The 18,534-nt window shown below is 44.2% G+C and overlaps 1 protein-coding gene across 1 annotated transcript; it reads right to left on the bottom strand.

Annotated features, from left to right (window-relative positions):
* Positions 1 to 14,450: 14,450 nt before the first annotated feature.
* LOC125517256 (endo-1,3;1,4-beta-D-glucanase-like) lies at positions 14,451 to 17,432 on the bottom strand. Its single transcript, XM_048682437.1, has 7 exons — positions 17,180 to 17,432; positions 17,048 to 17,069; positions 16,370 to 16,496; positions 15,699 to 15,789; positions 15,521 to 15,610; positions 15,337 to 15,437; positions 14,451 to 14,822 (listed from the first exon to the last, which is right to left on the bottom strand). The coding sequence occupies exons 1-7, from the start codon at positions 17,328 to 17,330 to the stop codon at positions 14,682 to 14,684; spliced, it is 723 nt and encodes a 240-aa protein (XP_048538394.1). The 5' UTR covers positions 17,331 to 17,432; the 3' UTR covers positions 14,451 to 14,681.
* Positions 17,433 to 18,534: the final 1,102 nt, after the last annotated feature.

Here is an 18,534-nt window from a genome sequence, read left to right as displayed (position 1 = left end):
GTATTCACACAATTATTATGTTTCCGGATAATACAATTCTAGCATGAATAATAAACATTTATCATGATATAAGGAAATAAAATAATAACATTATTATTGTGTCTAGGGCATATTTCCTTCAGTCTCCCACTTGCACTAGAGTCAATAATCTAGATTACACAGTAATGATTCTAACACCCATGGAGCTTTGGTGCTGATCATGTTTTGCTCGTGGAAGAGGCTTAGTCAATGGGTCTGCAACATTCAGATACGTATGTATCTTGCAAATCTCTATGTGTCCCACCTGGACTAGATCCCTGATGGAATTGAAGCGTCTCTTGATGTGCTTGGCTCTCTTGTGAAATCTGGATTCCTTTGCCAAGGCAATTGCACCAGTATTGGCACAAAAGATTTTCATTGGTCCCGACGCACTAGGTATGACTCCTAGATCAGATATGAACTCCTTCATCCAGACTCCTTCGTTTGCTACTTCCGAAGCAGCTATGTACTCCGCTTCACATGTAGATCCCGCCACAACGCTTTGTTTAGAACTGCACCAACTGACAGCTCCACCGTTTAATGTAAACATGTATCCGGTTTGCGGAATCTGGGCTCACCATTGCTTCTCCATAGTTCGTAGGTTCATCATGATCTAGTAGCATGACTTCCAGAACAGGATTACCGTACCACTCTGGTGCGGATCTTACTCTGGTTGATCTACGAGGTTCAGTAGTATCTTGTTCTGAAGCTTCATGATCATCATCATTAGCTTCCTCACTAATTGGTGTAGGTGTCACAGAAACTGGTTTCTGTGATGTACTACTTTCCAATAAGGGAGCAGGTACAGTTACCTCATCAAGTTCTACTTTCCTCCCACTCACTTCTTTCGAGAGAAACTCCTTCTCTAGAAAGTTTCCGAATTTAGCAACAAAAGTTTTGCCTTCGGGTCTGTGATAGAAGGTGTATCCAATAGTTTCCTTTGGATATCCTATGAAGACACATTTCTCTGATTTGGGTTCGAGGTTATCAGGTTGAAGTTTTTTCACATAAGCATCGCAACCCCAAACTTTCAGAAATGACAACTTTGGTTTCTTGCCAAACCATAGTTCATAAGGCGTCGTCTCAACGGATTTTGAGGTGCCCTATTTAACGTGAATGCGGCCGTCTCTAGAGCATAACCCCAAAACGATAGCGGTAAATCAGTAAGAGACATCATAGATCGCATCATATCAAGTAAAGTACGATTACGACGTTCGGACACACCATTACGTTGTGGTGTTCCGGGTGGCTTGAGTTGCGAAACTATTCCGCATTGTTTCAAATGTACACCAAACTCGTAACTCAAATATTCTCCTCCACGATCAGATCGTAGGAATTTTATTTTCTTGTTACGATGATTTTCAACTTCACTCTGAAATTCTTTAAACTTTTCAAACGTTTCAGACTTGTGTTTCATTAAGTAGATATACCCATATCTGCTTAAGTCATCTGTGAAGGTGAGAAAATAACGATATCCGCCACGAGCCTCAATATTCATCGGACCACATACATCTGTATATATGATTTCCAACAAATCTGTTGCTCTCTCCGTAGTACCGGAGAACGGTGTTTTTGTCATCTTACCCATAAGGCACGGTTCGCAAGTACCAAGCGATTCATAATCAAGTGGTTCCAAAAGTCCATCAGTATGGAGTTTCTTCATGCGCTTTACACCGATATGACCCAAACGGCAGTGCCACAAATAAGTTGCACTATCATTATCAACTCTGCATCTTTTGGCTTCAACATTATGAATATGTGTGTCACTACTATCGAGATTTAATAAGAATAGACCACTCTTTAAGGGTGCATGACCATAAAAGATATTACTCATATAAATACAACAACCATTATTCTCTGATTTAAATGAATAACCGTCTCGCATTAAACAAGATCCAGATATAATGTTCATGCTTAACGCTGGCACCAAATAACAATTATTTAGGTCTAATACTAATCCCGAAGGTAGATGTAGAGGTAGTGTGCCGACCGCGATCACATCGACTTTGGAACCATTTCCCACGCGCATCGTCACCTCGTCCTTAGCCAATCTTCGCTTAATCCGTAGTCCCTGTTTCGAGTTGCAAATGTTAGCAACAAAACCAGTATCAAATACCCAGGTGTTACTGCGAGCATTAGTAAGGTACACATCAATAACATGTATATCACATATACCTTTGTTCACCTTGCCATCCTTCTTATCCGCTAAATACTTGGGGCAGTTCCGCTTCCAGTGACCAGTCTGCTTGCAGTAGAAGCACTCAGTTTCAGGCTTAGTCCAGGTTTGGGTTTCTTCTCTTGAGTAGCAACTTGCTTGTTGTTCTTTTTGAAGTTCCCCTTCTTCTCCCCTTTGCCCTTTTTCTTGAAACAAGTGGTCTTGTTTACCATCAACACTTGATGCTCCTTCTTGATTTCTACCTCCGCAGCTTTCAGCATTGCGAAGAGCTCGGGAATAGTCTTATTCATCCCTTGCATATTATAGTTCATCACGAAGCTCTTGTAGCTTGGTGGCAGTGATTGGAGAATTATGTCAATGACGCAATCATCTGGAAGATTAACTCCCAATTGAATCAAGTGATTATTATACCCAGACATTTTGAGTATATGCTCACTGACAGAACTGTTCTCCTCCATCTTGCAGCTATAGAACTTATTGGAGACTTCATATCTCTCAATCCGGGCATTTGCTTGAAATATTAACTTCAACTCCTGGAACATCTCATATGCTCCATGACGTTCAAAACATCGTTGAAGTCCCGATTCTAAGACCTAAAGCATGGCACACTGAACTATCGAGTAGTCATCAGCTTTGCTCTGCCAGACGTTCATAACATTTGGTGTTGCTCCAGCAGCAGGCCTGGCACCCAGCGGTGCTTTCAGGACGTAATTCTTCTGTGCAGCAATGAGGATAATCCTCAAGTTACGGACCCAGTCCGTGTAGTTGCTACCATCATCTTTCAACTTTGCTTTCTCAAGGAACGCATTAAAATTCAATGGAACAACAGCACGGGCCATCTATCTACAATCAAACATAAACAAGCAAGATACTATCAGGTACTAAGTTCATGATAAATTTAGGTTCAATTAATCATATTACTAAAGAACTCCCACTTAGATAGACATCCCTCTAATCCTCTAAGTGATTACGTGATCCAAATCAACTAAACCATGTCCGATCATCACGTGAGATGGAGTAGTTTCATTGGTGAACATCACTATGTTGATCATATCTACTATATGATTCACGCTCGACCTTTCGGTCTCCGTGTTCCGAGGCCATATCTGTATATGCTTGGCTCGTCAAGTATAACCTGAGTATTCCGCGTGTGCAACTGTTTTGCACCCGTTGTATTTGAATGTAGAGCCTATCACACCCGATCATCATGTGGAGTCTCAGCATGAAGAACTTTCGCAACGGTGCATACTCAGGGAGAACACTTCTTGATAATTAGTGAGAGATCATCTTAAAATGCTACCGTCAATCAAAGCAAGATAAGATGCATAAAAGATAAACATCACATGCAATCAATATAAGTGATATGATATGGCCATCATCATCTTGTGCTTGTGATCTCCATCTTCGAAGCACCGTCGTGATCACCATCGTCACCGGCGCGACACCTTGATCACCATCGTAGCATCGTTGTCATCTCGCCAATCTTATGCTTCCACGACTATCGCTACCGCTTAGTGATAAAGTAAAGCATTACAGCGCAATTGCATTGCATACAATAAAGCGACAACCATATGGCTCCTGCCAGTTGCCGATAACTTGGTTACAAAACATGATCATCTCATACAATAAAATTTAGCATCATGTCTTGACCATATCACATCACAACATGCCCTGTAAAAACAAGTTAGACGTCCTCTACTTTGTTGTTGCAAGTTTTACGTGGCTGCTACGGGCTTAAGCAAGAACCAATCTTACCTACGCATCAAAACCACAACGATAGTTTGTCAAGTTGGTGTTGTTTTAAACTTCACAAGGACCGGGCATAGCCACACTCGGTTCAACTAAAGTTGGAGAAACTGTCACCCGCTAGCCACCTTTGTGCAAAGCATGTCGGGAGAACCGGTCTCGCGTAAGCGTACGCGTAATGTCGGTCCGGGCCGCTTCGTCCAACAATACCGCCGAACCAAAGTATGACATGCTGGTAAGCAGTATGACTTATATCGCCCACAACTCACTTGTGTTCTACTCATGCAAATAACATCAACACATAAAACCTAGGCTCGGATGCCACTGTTGGGGAACGTAGTAATTTCAAAAAAATTCGTATGCACACGCAAGATCATGGTGATGCATAGCAACGAGAGGGGAGAGTGCGATCTACGTACCCTTGTAGACCGACAGCGGAAGCGTTAGCACAACGCGATTGATGTAGTCGCACATCTTCATGGCCCGACCGATCAAGCACCGAAACTACGGCACCTCCGAGTTTTAGCACACGTTCAGCTCGATGACGATCCCCGGACTCCGATCCAGCAAAGTGTCGAGGAAGAGTTCCGTCAGCATGACGGTGTGGTGACGATCTTGATGTACTACCGTCGCAGGGCTTCGCCTAAGCACCGCTACAATATTATCGAGGATTATGGTGGAAGGGGGCACCGCACACGGCTAAGAATATGATCATGTGGATCAACTTGTGTCTCTAGGGGTGCCCCCTGCCCCCATATATAAAGGAGCAAGGGGAGGAGGCCGGCCGACCCTATAGGCGCGCCAAGGAGGAGTCCTCCTAGGAGGGGGAAGGAAGTGGGGAGGGAGAAGGAAAGGGGGGCGCCGCCCCCCTCTCCTAGTCCAATTCGGACTAGGGGGGAGGAGGTGCGCGGCCCACCCTTGCTGCCCCTCTCTCTCTCCACTAAGGCCCATATGTCCCATTACTTCTCCCGGTAGGGTTCCGGTAACCCTCCGGCTCTCCGGTTTTCTCCAAAATCACCCAAAACACTTCCGGTGTCCGAATATAGCCGTCCAATATATCAATCTTTATGTCTCGACCATTTCAAGACTCCTCATTATGTCCGTGATCACATACGGGACTCCGAACTAACTTCGGTACATCAAAACTCATAAACTCATAATATAACTGTCATCGAAACCTTAAGCGTGCGGACCCTATGGGTTCGAGAACAATGTAGACATGACCGAGACACGTCTCCGGTCAATAACCAATAGCGGAACCTGGATGCTCATATTGGCTCTCACATATTCTACGAAGATCTTTATCGGTCAGATCGCATAACAACATACGTTGTTCCCTTTGTCATCGGTATGTTACTTGCCCGGGATTCGATCGTCGGTATCTCAATACCTAGTTCAATCTCGTTACCGGCAAGTCTCTTTACTCGTTTCGTAATACATCATCTCGCAACTAACTCATTAGTTGCAATGCTTGCAAGGCTTATGTGATGTGCATTACCGAGAGGGCCCAGAGATACCTCTCCGACAATCGGAGTGACAAATCCTAATCTCGAAATACGCCAACCCGACATGCACCTTTGGAGACACCTGTAGAGCTCCTTTATAATCACCCAGTTACATTGTGACGTTTGGTAGCACACAAAGTGTTCCTCTGGCAAACGGGAGTTGCATAATCTCATAGTCATAGGAACATGTACAAGTCATGAAGAAAGCAATAGCAACACACTAAACGATCGGGTGCTAAGCTAATGGAATGGGTCATGTCAATCACATCATTCTCCTAATAATGTGATCCTGTTAATCAAATGATAACACATGTCTATGGTTAGGAAACATAATCATCTTTGATTAACGAGCTAGTCAAGTAGAGACATACTAGTGACGTTTAGTTTGTCTATGTATTCACACAAGTATTATGTTTCCGGATAATACAATTCTAGCATGAATAATAAACATTTATCATGATATAAGGAAATAAAATAATAACATTATTATTGTCTCTAGGGCATATTTCCTTCACTGTCACCTAGCGGTGCATCAAGAACATAATTCTTCTATGCAGCAATAAGGATAAACCTCAGATCACGGATCCAATCCGCATCATTGCTACTAACATCTTTCAACTTAGTTTTTCTCTAGGAACATATCAAAATAAACATAGGGAAGCAACAACACGAGCTATTGATCTACAACATAGATATGATAATACTACCAGGACTAAGTTCATGATAAATTTAAGTTCAATTAATCATATTACTTAAGAACTCCCACTTAAAAAGACATCCCTCTAATCTTCTAAGTGATCACGTGATCCAAATCAACTAAACCATAACCGATCATCACGTGAAATGGAGTAGCTTTCAATGGTGAACATCAATATGTTGATCATATCTACCATATGATTCACGCTCGACCTTTCGGTCTCAGTGTTCCGAGGCCATATCTGCATATGCTAGGCTCGTCAAGTTTAACCTGAGTATTCTGCGTGTGCAAAACTGGCTTGCACCCGTTGTAGATGGACGTAGAGCTTATCACACCCGATCATCACGTGGTGTCTGGGCACGACGAACTTTGGCAACGGTGCATACTCAAGGAGAACACTTTTATCTTGAAATTTAGTGAGAGATCATCTTATAATACTACCGTCAATCAAAGCAAGATAAGATGCATAAAAGATAAACATCACATGCAATCAATATAAGTGATATGATATGGCCATCATCATCTTGTGCTTATGATCTCCATCTCCGAAGTACCGTCATGATCACCATCGTCACCGGCGCGACACCTTGATCACCATCGTAGCATCGTTGTCGTCTCGCCAATCTTATGCTTCCACGACTATCGCTACCGCTTAGTGATAAAGTAAAGCATTACAGCGCAATTGCATTGCATACAATAAAGCGACAACCATATGGCTCCTGCCAGTTGCCGATAACTCGGTTACAAAACATGATCATCTCATACAATAAAATTTAGCATCATGTCTTGACCATATCACATCACAACATGCCCTGCAAAAACAAGTTAGGCGTCCTCTACTTTGTTGTTGCAAGTTTTATGTGACTGCTACAGGCTTTAGCAAGAACCGTTCTTACCTACGCATCAAAACCACAACGATAGTTTGTCAAGTTGGTGTTGTTTTAACCTTCGCAAGGACCGGGCGTAGCCACACTTGGTTCAATTAAAGTTGGAGAAACTGACACTCGCCAGCCACCTGTGTGCAAAGCACGTCGGTAGAACCAGTCTCGCGTAAGCGTACGCGTAATGTCGGTCCGGGCTGCTTCATCCAACAATACCGCCGAACCAAAGTATGACATGCTGGTAAGCAGTATGACTTATATCGCCCACAACTCACTTCTGTTCTACTCGTGCACAACATCAACGCATAAAACCTAGGCCCGGATGCCACTGTTGGAGAACGTAGTAATTTCAAAAAAATTCCTACACACACGCAAGATCATGGTGATGCATAGCAACGAGAGGGAAGAGTGTTGTCCACGTACCCTCGTAGACCGAAAGCGGAAGCGTTAGCACAACGCGGTTGATGTAGTCGTACGTCTTCACGTCTCGACCGATCAAGCACCGAAACTACGACACCTCCGAGTTCTAGCACACGTTCAGCTCGATGACGATCCCAGGACTCCGATCCAGCAGAATGTCGGGGAAGAGTTCTGTCGGCACGACGGCGTGGTGACGATCTTGATGTTCTACTGTCGCAGGGCTTCGCCTAAGCACCACTACAATATTATCGAGGATTATGGTGGAGGGGGCACCGCACACGGCTAAGAGATCAATGATCCATTGTTGTGTCCATGGGGTGCCCCCTGCCCCTGTATATAAAGGAGCAAGGGGGAGGCGGCCGGCCTAGGAGGAGGGCGCACCAAGGGGGGAGTCCTACTCCCACCGGGAGTAGGACTCCTCCTTTCCTTGTTGGAGTAGGAGAGAAGGAAAGAGGAGGAGAGGAAGAAGGAAAAGGGGGCTGCACCCCTTGTCCAATTCGGACCAGAGGGGGGCCGCGCGCCTCCTTCCTTTTGGCCTCTCTCCTCTATTCCTGTATGGCCCAATAAGGCCCATATACTCCCCGGCGAATTCTCGTAACTCTCCGGTACTCCGATAAATACCCGAATCACTCGGAACCTTTTCAATGTCCGAATATAGTCGTCCAATATATTGATCTTTACGTCTCGACCATTTCAAGACTCCTCGTCATGTCCCCGATCTCATCCGGGACTCCGAACTCCTTCGGTACATCAAAACTCATAAACTCATAATATAAATGTCATCGAAACTTTAAGCGTGCGGACCCTACGGGTTTGAGAACAATGTAGACATGACCGAGACATGTCTCCGGTCAATAACCAATAGCGGAACCTGGATGCTCATATTGGCTCCCACATATTCTACGAAGATCTTTATCGGTCAAACCGCATAACAACATACGTTGTTCCCTTTGTCATCGGAATGTTACTTGCCTGAGATTCGATCGTCGGTATCTTAATACCTAGTTCAATCTCGTTACCGGCAAGTCTCTTTACTCGTTCCGTAATACATCATCTCGCAACTAACTCATTAGTTGCATTGCTTGCAAGGCTTAAGTGATGTGCATTACCGAGAGGGCCCAGAGATACCTCTCCGACAATCGAAGTGACAAATCCTAATCTCGAAATACGCCAACCCAACATGTATCTTTGGAGACACCTGTAGAGCACCTTTAGAATCACCCAGTTACGTTGTGACGTTTGGTAGCACACATAGTGTTCCTCCGGTAAACGAGAGTTGCATAATCTCATAGTCATAGGAACATGTATAAGTCATGAAGAAAGCAATAGCAACATACTAAACGATCGAGTGCTAAGCTAACAGAATGGGTCAAGTCAATCACATCATTCTCCTAATGATGTGATCCCGTTAATCAAATGACAACTCATGTCTATGGCTAGGAAACATAACCATCTTTGATCAACGAGCTAGACAAGTAGAGGCAAAGTAGTGACGTTTAGTTTGTCTATGTATTCACACAATTATTATGTTTCCGGATAATACAATTCTAGCATGAATAATAAACATTTATCATGAAATAAGGAAATAAATAATAACTTTATTATTGCCTCTAGGACATATTTCCTTCGGAGTAATGCACTGCTATAGGATCCTGGAGCAAAGTAAATATATGTACGATCTTCAATCTTGCAGGCACATAATGTGTTGATTTTGTTTCTCAAGAGTTGTGTAGGTCATCGTAGGAACATCTGGCTTCAGGCTTTCAACTCTTGACCTCAAACCATTTTCTTTAGTAACTAATCTGCAAATAAATCGACATGGAACTAAGCTGAGAGAAAAATAAGACTGAATTTTGCTTATAAAATCGAACCACATAGGCGCTCACCAAAGGGTGAATATATCAATTCTGATTTCTATTTACTAAAATCGGATCTAATTCAGATGCATCTCACTTGCAGGCATGTTAGACCCAATACCTGTATACTAATCTGAAGAGGATCGTGCAAATTAGGATTAACCATGATGGTTTGGACAAGGGGCTTACATCCCAGATTGCCGGAGTACTATTGGTGCTGGTACGAACTGGCCATGATTTGGCTTCTCTGCTATCAGACCAGGACGTCGGAGTCCGTTGGGAAGCAGAGGAGTACCGACGGCACCCGCACCTAAGCACCAGAAATCTCATATTTGGTCATCACAAACTCTTGTACGTTGACATATACTACTAATGTCATCTTAGTTGATTATTCCTGCACCAAAAGAGCTCCTAAAAAAAGGTGCTGAACCAAAACTGGGCTGGGTTCCATATTGATATCATACGTCTCCGTATTATTTATTGGCTCACAGATCCTCGATAAACTCCTTCCCTACAAACATGTGCTCCTTATAGTGTGGTAGGACATAATATTCCCCCACTTCCCCGCCACTGCTGCCATTGGCAAACACATAAAGAGCAAGTCAAGAAGACATAATTTAACTAAACTATTCAGATAGCATAGCTTTAATCTATAGATGATTCAGCTCACTTCTTCCCATACCTACTCCACTAGAAGCAAACTGAGGATGACTTGCTCCCAAGATCCATACCAAAGCTCATGTGTTCAAAAAGCAAATGGACAACCAATACCTGCATTAAGATGCACTAAAGTTTATATACTGTCCGAAAGGAGCTACCAACTTCATAAATGGTAGTAAATACTTACGACCAAGACTTAAATAGTCCATCCAATGATCAATAAGAACATAAATCAACATTGCATGAATATAAGAGTAAGAATGGCAATAAATTGGCATTATAATGCTTTTAAGGAGCTCACATTCTTTCTTTCTGTGGGTAAAACTTGTATTACTCATCTTTCAGCATCATTACAAATAGCAGTGCAAAGATGAACCCAACCAAACTACGGTTGTTCTTTCTATCCAGCAAGTTTGCTAAGTATTGAATAACCTGATTCTGAGTTCATTTTATATGAGTACGATACAATTTTGACAATTTCGACGGTTCCCTGGAAGAGTTTTGGTGAAGGAAAAAATTGTTCACTTCCCATCATTTGGGCAAGTGAGAATATTAAAAGAAAGTGAGAATATTAAAAGAAACTGTAGCCTCCACAGAATAGAAAATAATTCTCTAGTCTCCACAGAATAGAAAATAATTCTCTAGTCTCCACAGAATATAAATACATTTCTAGCCTCCTGAAAGATAAACTATATAGCAAGACTATAATTAAACTACTTTCCATCACCATGCATAAATGTTGATTTTTTTGGTGGAAAAAAGATGGGATATAAACAATGCTAATATACACATGACGTATTAATTCATCCAATTTTTGTACGATGCTGCTATTTAACCATCAATGCTTGTGAAAAAAATGTAGAACACCTACTGAATTGTACACATACCAAGGTCGGACACCAAAGTATTGGACATGGAAGTAGTTCCGGAACAGGAATCATGATTCAGGAAAGAAGATAACAAATATATGAGCTTGTATATGCGTTCTTTTCCTCGTCTGTGAAAGCACTACACCATCATAGAAGTGCGTTGCCGCAGTGCTAATGCTCTGCAACTGTTGCTCCTCACCACATCACTCCGCATCCGAATAAGGCGTTTCCTAACTGGTTGTGCGCGCAACGCCAATCACAACCGCTGCTCCAACATATGGATCCGGGCCCTTTGCATGTGCATGCCCCTCTGCCTTTCTTTTCTTTCCTATAGACTGACACATGCATGGCTATAGTACACCTGCATGCCTAGGTTGTTTTTCCTCTCTTCAAAAACTTTGTTACTTTTAGTTGTCTTTTAACAGTTTAATCAAAATTTGTTTTTCAAACTTTATATATATTTGAACTCCTGACACCAAGTTATTCAATTTTTGAACATATTTTTTAACTGGAATTGAAATATGATTTTTTTAGAAGATTATCAGTGTTTTCAGTGAGGAACTTTGCTTGGCATAGTGAAGAACTTCTCATTTTCATTTGCAAAGTGATAAATAAACTGGACCAGGAGCTGAGGAACTTTATAAATAGGTTTTCTGCACTTTATTCGAAATATTAAAGAACTTCTCTAGAAAATGTATCTGGAACCGAAGAACTTTATGAACAACTTGTCTGAACTTTGATGAAATGTTTATGAAATTTTTTTAGAAATATATCAATATTGGACTTGTTTCGTAGAGCTAGCCGTGAGAAACTCAAATACATAAACGAATTCAAATTTGCATAGTTTATTTAGAAGTTATGGTGACATATTAACTTTGCTAGCAAATATGGTGAAGTAGCCCATCACCGATGCCTTGTGTACCTTGTGTCAGATTTCTAGTATAGGACCTATTGATGTTGACATGCATGCATGGGACCAGCTGCATGTTGATTTGACGTCTAGGATGGATGGGTGGATCAGATATACGTTGCGCGCGCAATGAGCTGGTAAAAATCCGCTTCCCTCCGCATCCTCCCAGCTCTACTTCTTCTCGTCAGAACTGTAAGAAAATCGGAAAGTTAATAATTAATAATCAACCAGATGGGAACAGGAAGTGGAGTGGGGAGGAAGATGTCGCTGGCAAGGAGAAGGACGGACCCGGTGAGGGGTCGAAGCAGGAGGATCGGAGAGCGGCAACAGAGGCCGAAATGAGCGGCGCCGACGGAGACCGAGTTGAGCGGCGACGGCGGGGGAGTGGAGGCAACCCGCGATGGCATCGGACACCGAGACCACCCAGCACGCTGTGAATCCTCCTGCCGCAGAACAGCCCGCCGTGAAACTGTCGATGTTGATCGAAGCAGCCATTCGCTGGTGGAGGTGCAGCTGAGGAGCGGGGTGGCGCTGCTGGTGGAGAAGTGGTCGTCGGGAGGGCGTTCGGTGAGGGAACCCAAGGATGGAGCGGTGGGAGGGTGGGACGACAGGGAGGGCGCAGGTCGTAGGCGGCAGTTGGGCGGCGCTGCCCGGTGAAGTGGCAACGTTCGGTGGTGAAGCAGCCCCGGGGTAGGCGAGGGGTGTGCTCAGCGGGTCGCGCCGGAGCCCGGTGGATTGGCGGGCGGCGGAGGCCCGCCCGTCCTGGCGTCCGTTGGGGGGCGCCCGGAGGAGCAGGCGAAAAAGATCGTGGTGTGGGCGTGGTGTCAGGAGCGGTTTGGTTGTTTTTTTTATTCCGAAGCGTCTGGTATGATTAGCGATGGCGCGGGTGTGGCTTAATTGTTGCGTGGCTTGTTGCGTTAAACATGGAGATAATTTAGACCCTTGGATATCTCAGATAGACGGCTATTGTTATTTGAATCTGCGCCTCTCTTTTTTTTTATAGTGGTAGTAGATAAGAGATTAAAAACAATGTACAAGAAGCCTCGAAATGGATGCGAACATCCACTCTCGGCCACATCCAATTACAACCAACGCCAGTGTACTCTAAACCTACTCTCTCACAAAACATGTCAAACCACCAACTCCTACTCCTGTCGTCCTTCACTCCTGAACTTCCCGCACAATGGCACCCACCAGCTCGAGGGTGGTCTTCTGTTGACTTGTTCTATTAAACACGCGCGTGTTTCTTTGCTTTCACAACGCCCAAACTACCGCGAAGACGAATGTGTCGAACCCATGCTTGTTCTCCCTAGTGAAAGCCCTCCTGGCATCCAACCATCAGTCCATAAGCGTGCCGTCCACCTCTGGCCTCCTGATGCTCATGTTCAAAGCATTGAAACCTTCGTGCCCCACTTCCCATGTGTACACGCATTGGATCAAGATGTGCTGGGCATTATCCTCCTCTTGAAGGCAAGTGTAGCAGACCGACGACTGATCTTGTAACCCATGTTTAGCTCCCCGATCCGAGGTCCAGATGCGATGTTGGACCGCCAACCAAACAAAAATCTTGCATTTGAGAAGTGCCCAACTTCTACATATACATGTGGCGAAAGGAACTCGCTGGGCCCCGAAGCACAGGCAGTGGTATGTCGAGCGGGCAGTATACAACCCAGAGGGGCCGGCCGGCCAAGAGAAGCAGTCAGCCCTGCTCGGACCTCGCTGGACAATGCTTATCGCCAAGTTTAAATGCACAAGTTGCATATGGCCGACAAAAGTGACCTCTCCCATCACGTCTTGAGCCATCTTCCACTGTCCAGGCCCTCGCTGACAATACGCCTGTTCTTAGTGTGAGTGTCCACTAGTGCATGGATCAAAGGAGCTATATCACCCGCCGCCAATCCATGTATCCATCTATCCATCTATCCCTCCAAAACAGGACTTTGGTACCATCCCCTACTTTAATCTTGATCAGACTATCGAAGACCGCGCGAGCATCTCTGCCCTCGTTCATAGCTAGCCCCTACTGCGGCCTCTCCGGGTCCGTCCTCTTCAACGACTCCCACCTTACTCTGAGTGCGAGGCCATGCAACTTCAAGTCACGCACCCCAAGACCACCCACCACGTCAACTTATAGACAATACTCCAGGCCACCAAGCACTGACCTCCGTTTACTTTCTCTTTGCCTGCCCAAAAGAACGCACACATCCACTGCCCAATCTCTTCCAACACCTAAACAGGTGCCTCCGCTATCATCATGTGGTGAATAGGTTTCGCTGCAATCACGGACTTAACTAGAACGAGCCGTCCCGAACGTTGTAGCAGACCTCTTTGCCAAGCCAGGGCACATTTCTTCGCTTGATCCAATAAAGGTTGCCACTCAACACGTCTAAGTTGGCGAATGGCTACTCGGAGACCCAGATACTTGCAAGGAAAGCTGCCAATATTGCATTGCAGCAATGTGACAACACGGTTCCTGTCCGACTCATCGCCATGTATCAAAACCGTCGAGGATTTCTGATAATCCACCCTAAGGCCCGAGGCCTCTCCAAACAGTTGGAGACCAGTTGCCTTACCGGAGGTGTTGGAGATGATGGCAGCGGCCTGAGGCTTTGGAGTGGGCAGAGCCAATCATTTTATAATAACGAAAAATGAGAGAGCAATAATCACCACAAAAATTACATAAGGACAAACAGACAAGTGGGCCAACTCTCAAAACTACGAAATCGCATTTTATTCAGTGCAATAATATTATAGTAATGTGTTCAGTACAAGCAGAGACCGCTATGAGCAAGCACACAATGTATACTAGCACATGACATACACCTGCACGACCATTGATACAGGCCCTATAGCTAAGACAATAGCATAAACCCTGGATGTTTGCATGATGATTGGTGAAGAGTGACACTGGCTTATTACAAAAAAAATACCGCTAATTCAGGTTCAATTTAGGTTCTTGTTAAACCAGTCAATCATGTCTGACAGGGCTTCCTCGGCGCTCTTCACAGCACCTGCATCTTCATTTTTGTATCTCACAGCCCATCCATGAGAAACCCCAGGGAAAATCTTGACAAAGTGAGCAATCTGTAGGTCATAAAAGGCCATATCAGGATGAAAGATTTTGAGCTCCGGTTCTGCAACAATGTCGTACCGATAATGTGTGTCTCCAATTTACTGACATTCTACTGTACTTTCTGGTTGCTTTTTATCAATCTTCCTTTTTTTTTCTTATGATACTACACTTTCTGGTGAATATATGGTAATACCTTCTTACTTCCAAGAAACTGGTCATTCACATGGATAATAACTAGTACTATAAAATGCTGCTAGGTCCAGTGACTCGTAAAGTAAAATATTGCGTGTAAAGGCTAGTTTGCCCTTAATTAAGGGATGATTGATAGCTCCTCTGATGTCAAAGCTAATTAAGATTGGGAGGAAGTAGCAACACATTATGCTGGAACAGTCAAACAGTATACTAATCAGATATGGCTTGGCACCGGGGCAGTTTCAAATTTAGTTTAACCTCAGTAATATTACGTATTCCATAACTTGCCAACATCATAAGTTGACTTGAAGGTTGCTCGAAATGAGAACTTACCCCTGTGTTAGAGGATAGAACCTGCTCGAACTGTTTGACCAATTCTGGTGGGGATGTTTTGTCATTTTCAGCTCCAAGTACAGCGATGGGGCATTTCACCTCTGAAATATAGCACATGTCATAGTGTAAGAATCTGAAGCCTTTCAAATGGAACAATGTTAAATTCTCAAGGTAGAGATCTTACCTTTGATATCGTCAACAGTAACAGCAGAAGGGTGCGACATAACAGCTGCCTGGATCTCATTAGCTTTCGCTAACTCTGCAACTACCTTTGCTGATATATGGGGAGAAGAAGCAGAATGCTTAGCAGGTTAAACCTTAGAATTTTGGGTTCAGATGTAACAAAACAAAATAGTGCTTACCACCCCAGCAATAACCTGCAGCCCCAACAGTAGACACTCCTTGTTCTTTTAGAGCAGCAATAACAGGTTTTGCCTCTTCAAATGCTTTTCCCTGTATAAAGGAACAGTTCATTCGTTTATTAGATAGATTAAAAACCATAATGCCGCATCACCTTCAGCTAGAAGTAACTTCAGAAATGGATAAATCAACACCATTGTCAAAAAATAAGTGTGTCTTCACCCTCAGGCGACACAGGGGCAACAACCCTTAGACCACCACCCCTCCCCCCTCCCTTGTTGCCTCATCCTGCCGCCGCTGGGTTGGAGGGGGGATTCCATTCTTAGGAGGCGAGGAGACTCAAACCCATATCACGCTTAGTAGGGCGTATCCACATTGGTGGAAGAGAAGGTGAACAATCAGTCAATATTCTACATATATTCTTGCAAAGTCATATCAAGCTGACATATACATGTTGTTAGATTTGGACCTATTGGTTTTATCATCACATCCCACCCTTGGTTACCTTAGTTAACACTGTCTGAATCAAAGTACCAAGGCCAGCAATCTCATGCGATGGAAACTGGAAAGCTCCCGAAACATATACGTTAAACATAAACTAAGGCAAGTGACCTGAACATTTACAAGAAAAAATAAAAGGAACAGGGTTTAAGGGAATCAGAAGACAACAAACCAGAGGATGTTCCTTGATCCACACTTGTATTGGTCTGTCAGCGTTTTCAGGTACAAATGGATCCCCATGTAAGAAATCTGGCACCACAACAAAATATCCCGACGAAGCAACTTTATCGGCTATCTTCCTTCATGAGGAAAGAAACTGCATCAGAAATTCATAGGCGACACTCGTTGGTTGCGATAAAGTAAAGTAGAGGGCATAGTCCGTCATAAAACAGAAGGCCACTAAAACCTATTCAAAAAATATATTTTTTTGCGGGAAAAAAAACTATTCAAAAAATTAACAGCCCGCCTAAAATTCCAGCCATAAATTGTGTGGACATTACAATAGTACATTCTCCCAAAGTACTCCATCTGTTTCTTTTTACTCTAAGTATAAAATTTGTTTGAAGTCAAACTACATAAAGTTTGACCAGATTTATCTTAAAAATATCAACACTTGCAATACAAAAGTTATATAGTGTGAAAATTAATTTCATGATGCATCATATTGTGAAGGTTGATATATTTTTCTTATATAGTTGAAGTTTGACTTTACAAAGTTTGACTTCATACAAATTTATATGAGACTAAAAGGAAATGGAGGGAGTATGTGTGAATACTGAATACTGACTCTACAGATATCAGTGCGAAACAGAAGTCGCGATATCAGGAAGCACAGCACAGAAACGTATACCTCAGAATCGGCGCTTCAAACCCTGCAAACAGAAGAGAGGGAGTGCTGTTAACCAATCGTGTCTAGCATCCCCAGCAGAGAAGCATTTGGGTCAACGAGTAGGTAAGGGTTCTGGTCGAGGGCGGGGTTTACCGAAGATGTCGGAGATGAGGACGACGGCGGCCTTGGACTCTCGGACGCCGGCGACGTACGCCGCGATCCCGCCGAGGCTGTCGACGACCCTGCCCTCCCCGCCGGCGGGGTTGAGCGTCGGCGGGTCTGCGCAGCACTGCGGGCTAGCCATCCTGCCGAGGCTGCTTGTGGCTGCTGGTGCGACGGCAGCGCAGCGACCGGAGGACAGTGGAACGCTTTGGCTGCGACTTGTTTTGAAGAAGAAGGTTGGAGGCTTCTGGTTGGGCCTCTGTTTACTTATCGAGGCCGCGCACCAGGCCGGCAGGGTGACCTCAGTGCTTGTTTTTTTTTTTTTTTTGGAGTGGTTGGGCGACCTCACTGCTGTCCCACACTGATTACGTTTGTTGCTTTGCTTCCTGGGGAGGTGACCATAGGTGAATGTGATGTTTTAGTCTAACTGTCTAAGACCTCTTTGCAAAACATCACCCTCATCACCTAGAACTTGCAGGAATGTGATGTTTTGGTTCAATGCAAATCATGACGCGACAATTGGCGCCACGTTGGCTAGCTGGTCAACAGTGCACATTTGCGGTAGCCCCCCGCCATTTTTTGTAATCAACAACGGATTTTGATTGCTTTGTGTGATGATTTGTGTAGGAGGCCACTGGACATCGACTCTGCTCGAAAGATGTGGGAGAGAAATAAGTACAGTATGGGTGAATTATCCGAGTTCTCCATGTTCTCGTGGAAGATACATATGGCATCTTCCTGGCCTTGTTTTGGGTGCTGCTGCCTCGCTCATCTTCCCGTCACGAATCTTGCTCTAGCCATAAATTCGAGCCAATGCCATGCAGGAGCAATCTATTAGTGCTCGTCCGAAGTGACCTTGGGCAACGCCAGTGACTTTAGTCCCACCTTGAATACGGGAGGAGACTAGTACCTCCTTATAAAGAAGAGTGCCACACTCCCTTCAGGCCGGTCTTTTGGGATGTTGTGGGCTCTCTGCTTGTAGTGGAGTGTTTGATGTACACCGAAAACGTCCGAACGTATGTCGATAGACCGGGAGCTGGGCCTGGGTTGCTAACATCCGAGTTCTCCATGTTCTCGTGGAAGGTACATATGACATCTCCCTGGCCTTGTTTTGGGTGCCGCTGCCTCCCCCGTTTCCAACACTCTTCTTCCCGTCACGAACCTCGCTCTAGCCACAAATTCGAGCCTAAAGAAAATGCCATGCAGGAGCAATCTATTAGTGATCGCCCAAAGTTTAATGCTACTCCCTCCGTTCTTTGAAAAGTGTACTTCCAGCTTTGTTGGAATGTTAAACTTTTTTATGTTTGATCGTATTTATATAACAATACACCAAAAATTATGCTATC

Source organism: Triticum urartu, chromosome 1 (genome assembly GCF_003073215.2).
Source record: "Triticum urartu cultivar G1812 chromosome 1, Tu2.1, whole genome shotgun sequence".
Classification (NCBI taxonomy): Eukaryota; Viridiplantae; Streptophyta; class Magnoliopsida; order Poales; family Poaceae; genus Triticum; species Triticum urartu.
The sequence above is the reverse complement of the archived record's forward strand: the minus strand, read 5'-3'. Positions and strand labels throughout refer to the sequence as shown.

Coding starts and splice junctions, on each gene's coding strand:
- LOC125517256 (XM_048682437.1), bottom strand. CDS start 17,330: ATGGCTAGCCCGCAGTGCTGCGCAGACCCGCCGACGCTCAACCCCGCC. Junction 17,070..17,179: donor CCTCATCTCCGACATCTTCG/GTAAACCCCGCC, acceptor TTCTGTTTGCAG/GGTTTGAAGCGCCGATTCTG. Junction 15,611..15,698: donor TGCAGGTTATTGCTGGGGTG/GTAAGCACTATT, acceptor CCCATATATCAG/CAAAGGTAGTTGCAGAGTTA.